Source organism: Bison bison, unplaced genomic scaffold, assembly GCF_000754665.1.
Source record: "Bison bison bison isolate TAMUID 2011002044 unplaced genomic scaffold, Bison_UMD1.0 scf7180017864089, whole genome shotgun sequence".
NCBI lineage: Eukaryota > Metazoa > Chordata > Mammalia > Artiodactyla > Bovidae > Bison > Bison bison.
This window is the reverse complement of record NW_011494661.1, coordinates 619,734-624,845: the sequence shown is the minus strand read 5'-3', so window position 1 is coordinate 624,845 and position 5,112 is coordinate 619,734. Positions and strand designations below refer to the sequence as shown.

Sequence of the window (5,112 nt, the reverse complement as noted above, 5' to 3'; positions counted from 1 at the left end):
ACCTATCCCTCGTTGACACTCGGAGCCCCAGCCCGCTCCTGCCCCGCCTGATCCAGTCTTCCCTCTTGTACCCCGGCTCCCCCCAGCCCGGGCTGTGGCCCCCGCTCACCTCCTCGCCGCGCCCCCGGAGTCAACCCCAGTCGTGCCGCCGTCTCTGCGCAGGCGCGTCATCGTCGCCACCAGACCTGGCCACGCAGCCCGCCCTCATTGGACCGTGCAAAACCCGCGGCCAGACGCCCACTGGGGTGGTTTCTTCCCTAGCCACGCCCCCGAGGCACCATGTGACCTATACGTCACCTCCGGTGGCTTTGTAGTCCTTAAGGTAAGGTGAAAGTGACTTACGAAAGGGCCGAAGGCACTTCCGTTTAAGGTGAAATTAAGGTCAGGCGGGCGCGGGTTCCCGGAGGGGGTCTTGAGACGCCATTTTATGTCGCCCCCAGCTTGACGCTCCTGATTGCCCTTGGGCCTCTTCTGACCCACAGTCCTCAGTTGCTGTGGAAAGAGCCTAGCTTCAGAGTGAGCCTTGGGTTTGAATCCTGGGTCTGCCACTCATTGACTGTGTGACCTTGAAGAAGTTTCTTGGCCTGGTGACTCGGGCTTGATAACATCGACCCCACAGGGTCCCTGTTGGAGTCCCCCAGTAATGTGCACAGCTAGGCCCACAGCAAATGCGCTTAGCTTTTTCCTCTTCCAGCATCCAGGCCTGCTTCTACCCGGGGCACAATAACCCTGAGTCATGACTGCAACCGTCCGGCTGGGTCCATTCCCCATCCAGACTTATTTCCAGTCACTTCAGCACCCAGGAAGAAACATGTGTGTGCTTAGTCGCTCAGTCGCGTCCGACTCTTTGTGACCCCATGGACTATAGCCCACCAGGCTCCTCTGTCCATGGGATTTCCCAGGCAAGAATAGTGGAGTGGGTTGCCATTTCCTACTTCAGGGATCAAACCTGCCTCTCTTGCATTGGCAGGTGGATTCGTTTTCACTGGTACACCTGGGAGGTTCCACCAAAGTAATGAACCTGCAGTTGTGCTTAGACGCTCAGTCGTGTCCGACTCTTTGACCTCATGGACTGCAGCCCGCCAGGCTCCTCTGTCCATGGGGATTCTCCAGGCAAGAACACTGGAGTGGGTTGCCATGCCCTCCTCGAGGGGATCTTCCCAACCCAGGGATTGAACCCAGGTCTCTCACATTGCAGGCGGACTGAGCCTACAATTGAGAGGCAGCGAAACCTAAGTTTAATGTTAGGGAGATGGATGATCTGAGGCCAAATCCTCAAGTCAATCAGCCTTTCCGAGCTTATCTCCTCAGTTGAAGAAAAGATGATCACAACAATGACCTCAGAATTGAGGGCTTGGTGAGAAGGCACATACAAAGCACATGCTCATTGGACAAGCTAAATGGGTTTGGGAGGTCTCACTCTAACTGAACTTTCGTCTCTTCTGGTTTAACGCCACTCTTGGTTTGGGCCTAACAAGATCACTACCCCTTCCTCTATGACTTCAGAGAAGGCCTCCATTAGGTAACTGCTTTGGGGTAAACCCTGCCCTGAATGTTCTGCCTTGGTGGGGCAAAGTACTGGTGGCCAAGGTTGCCTTTCAGCTCACCCCCTTCCCACTGAGCCCCAGGGGCACTAGAGGGTGCAGGCGGAAAGCTGACCACTGAGTTTGGGCTGGGTCACATAAAGGTCAGGGGAGTACCAAGTAGAGCATGGGGAGGGGAGCCCAAGGTGCAAGGGAGGCGAGAGTGAAGACTGCAGTTGAAAAAATATGGAGTTAAGCTACATGAAGCAAAAAGTTGCAAACACAGAGTGTAGCCTGGCAGGGAAGATGAATGTTCTTTTCTATTACATGACTCTTAACTTTCTTGGCACCCGAGGGCCCAGACCACAATGATCATCTGCTCCCTCTGTGTGCACATGTGAGGCTCAGGAAGAGGGGCAGTGACAGCTGAGGTGTCACTTGGCAGAGGTGAGTCCCACCTCAAGCTCACTGGCCATCTCCTTTCAGAAAGGAACCCTTGTGATGGACACAGGAGCAGGACCCGTTAGCGCAACATGAAAGTAAAGAATGCACGATTCTGGCACTGTGACTGGTTGTGGGGGTTCTTTGGACCTCATCTCCTCCAAGCTCCGTGTCAGTACAATGCAGACGTTGATGTCCAAACCAGCCAGCCTGGACAGTGACAGACAGTGACACAGGCAGGGACAGTTCCTTCCATCTCTTTTATCAGGACTGGGGTTCACAGTTCCTGCGCTGAAGCCCAACTCCCACATTTTTGTAGAGGATTGGGGTCTTCTCAGTGAGGGGACAGAGGAGCCAGCTGTTAGATGCTCACTTGTACAAAGTGGTTAAAATCTGAGTCGGGACCCCATTCTCTTCCAGGTTGGTATGTGACCCCTCTTGGTCTCCTCATCCAACTCTGTCCACGTTGTTGGATGGCAGCCTTGGAGAGACAAGGGGCAGCTGGAAGGCCCTCCAAGAGGCCCAGGTCCCGGAGGAGCTTCTGCCCAGGCTGAGGTCTTGGCGACTGGACGGTTCTCACCAGGCTGCCCTCCTGCCCTCTCTGGGGGGAGGGCTGTGAGGCTAGGGGCCCCACTGAGTCTGAAAAGCAGTTTGTCACCTTCGCAGCTTCCGGCACCTGAGAGGGGAAGAAGGGGTCTGTTCACGCTGGCCCCAAAGCTCAGCCCCTGTTTCTCTAGACGCACCCGCTTGTTACCTTCTGTGAACCCCATTCTCCCCTAACACTCCTGGGAAGCCCCAGCTGGCCCGGCCCACACAATGCCACCCCATGACCCCGCTGTGGAAGGGAGGGGTGGAGAGAAGCGCCTTGGACGAGAGTGGACCAGGGTTCCACTACATCTCCTGGCCTGCCGGAGCCTGTAAGGTAGAACATCAACGTCTACCATAGGCGTTTCTGAGACGGTTCAGAGCAGGAAGGCTGTCTTTCCATTGACACTCCTGGTGATGTCACCTCTTCCAGGATGTCTCTAGCCTCTCAAAGATGATGTCAGGTACCGCTCACCACAGCCCTTGACATCCTCTGTTGGCATCATGTGTCTGACTCCCACATTAGAACAGGAGCCTTGTTTTTGCTGACCACAGTGCCAACTAGGTGCTGGGTCAATATTTGTTCAACCCGGTCAAAGCTTCCCTTTCCCTGGCTCTTCTCCCACCGGCTGGCTCACCTGGACCTGCTCCAGGAAGGGCCTGGACACCACTCCCAACTCCTCACCTGCAGGTGTCTGGGTTGAGCTCTAAGCCCCGCCCTTGACAACGGAGGAAGCTGCGGCGTCGGCAGCGGCAGTGGCAGGTCCGGGGGTCAGGGCGCTGGCGGCGCTGGGGGCAGCGTGGGCAGAGGGGCCTGGGGCTGGAGTGGGATGGGTGATGTCAGCTGGGGAGGGTGCTCCAGGGGCAGGGTCCCAGCCCGGAACAGAGCGGGGCTGGGGACGGTGGTGGGGAGTGGAAGCCCTAGGAGGAGAAGCAACATGTCTCGGGTGGGAAGGAAGTCTTCCCAGGGGCTGGGGTCAGGGAAGAGCACAGAGTCTTGGGGAGCAGAGAAAAAGGAGGAAGGTGGGGACAGGCCGGGGAGGAGAAGGAGGGGAGGGGACCACAGCTTCCTGACACACCCTAACACCCCCTGCCCCAGCCACATGTGACTTTCTGGGCACTAAGCTTGGGCTCCAACCCCACCCCAGCAAGAGCCCAGGACTCACCTGTCTGGCTTCACAGCACTCTCTCGTTTTTTTGGTCTGAAAAGTAAGAGAGACAGACAGAGACAAGGACAGAGAGGATCAGGAAGCCAAGCATTCTCCACTCTCTTGCCCTCGATCCCAGGCCTGCCCCGCTCTACCCTTGGAAACCTTGTCCCCGCTGCGGTGTACCGCCCACCCAGCACCCCCTAAGCCTGATCTCTGCGAACTCCGAGGTGGGGCCTCACTGGCACCTGCATTCACACTGGCTGTGTTCTTCCAGGGACATCTCCCCCAGCTGACTGCTTGGGTACTGGATCATGAGGATCTGGGCTCAGGAGAACAGGGAGAGACACAGTGAGAGAGACGGGAAGGGGGCGCTCCAGGGCTGGAGGGATGAGAACACCTTGCCCACTGCCCAGGGCTCTGGCCGCCACCCCCTCAGTCCCCAGAATGCCAGCATCCATCCAGGCACACTCCCCTTGCCCCCTACCTGCATTCGGACTTGGTGCTGCCCAGTGGGCACGCACTCCAGGCCATCGTCAGGGCAGCAGCCGCCACAGCGCTGCACTGTCACGCAGCTGGGCACCAGTTGCTTGGCCACAGTGCCCATGAGCTCCATGTTCAGGGGCACCACCACCTCCCGCGGCTGGCAGGTGGCACGAGCATACACGTCTATCCATGACACCACTAGGGGCAGATGAGTAAGGGTTAAGTCCCCCAGAGTTTCCTGCAGCTGCCCCCTGGCTCCTCTGTCCCTGCGTCCAGAAGCTGTTCTTAGTTCCCCCATCACAGCTACCCTCCACTAGCCCCCGCTTCTGCCCACCCAATCTGTCTTCCTTGCCCTGTTCATCCAGATGCCAGGCATCCCACTGCCTCAATCTGCTCTTCTGTGAAATGAGCAGAATTAAAGAGTTTGCATCTTACAGAGAGGCTGTGATTACACAAGATGAGAAATACATGGAGTCTGCAATCAGGGCTGGAAGCAAATGTTCTGAGCGCCGGCTGGTGCAAAGTTCTGTTACTATTACCTTTCTTCTGGTGACCAGGGGCATCAGGCTGGGAGACGGGGGCCTGTAGGAGAGAAGAAATCTGGACCAAGATGCACTCCAGGAAGTGCTTGGCAATGTCTTTCTCCCCAGGGCTCTGCCCTTGCAGTCAGGAGGCTTCAACTCCCCTCTGACAGTTTTCCAAACTGCTCTGTTCCTGGGGTCACTCTAGCTTTACCTGTCCTCTCCACGCCACCTGGGACCTGCCCCGGCTACTACCCGCCAGGCCCGCTCTGGCAGCAGCCTCGAATCTCCAAGCCTGGAGTCCGGGCTAGTTCTCCAGGCCCCAGATCGGGAAGGGGCACAGTGGGCGCCGAACCGCGTCCGCCAGGCACCGAGGCGGCCCCGCCCCCGGCTGCGCCCAGGGGACGG

General features: G+C 57.8%; 2 protein-coding genes across 2 annotated transcripts in view; both read right to left on the bottom strand.

The window, feature by feature from the left end:
- Positions 1-292, bottom strand: part of FKBP2 (FK506 binding protein 2, 13kDa) — a 3,247-nt gene extending 2,955 nt beyond the window's left edge. The window contains exon 1 of the mRNA XM_010837985.1: positions 110-292. Coding sequence (XP_010836287.1) covers positions 110-171 — 62 coding nt within the window. The 5' untranslated portion in view covers positions 172-292. The remainder of the gene's footprint in view (positions 1-109) is intronic.
- A 1,913-nt stretch (positions 293-2,205) lies between these two features.
- The window catches only part of VEGFB (vascular endothelial growth factor B), a 3,806-nt gene continuing 899 nt past the window's right edge, over positions 2,206-5,112 (bottom strand). The window contains exons 3-9 of the mRNA XM_010838089.1: positions 4,919-4,999; positions 4,723-4,765; positions 4,185-4,381; positions 3,946-4,019; positions 3,716-3,751; positions 3,235-3,369; positions 2,206-2,640 (exon numbers count right to left, since the gene is read on the bottom strand). Of these exons, the coding sequence (XP_010836391.1) occupies positions 2,619-2,640; positions 3,235-3,369; positions 3,716-3,751; positions 3,946-4,019; positions 4,185-4,381; positions 4,723-4,765; positions 4,919-4,999 (588 nt within the window). The 3' untranslated portion in view covers positions 2,206-2,618. The remainder of the gene's footprint in view (positions 2,641-3,234; positions 3,370-3,715; positions 3,752-3,945; positions 4,020-4,184; positions 4,382-4,722; positions 4,766-4,918; positions 5,000-5,112) is intronic.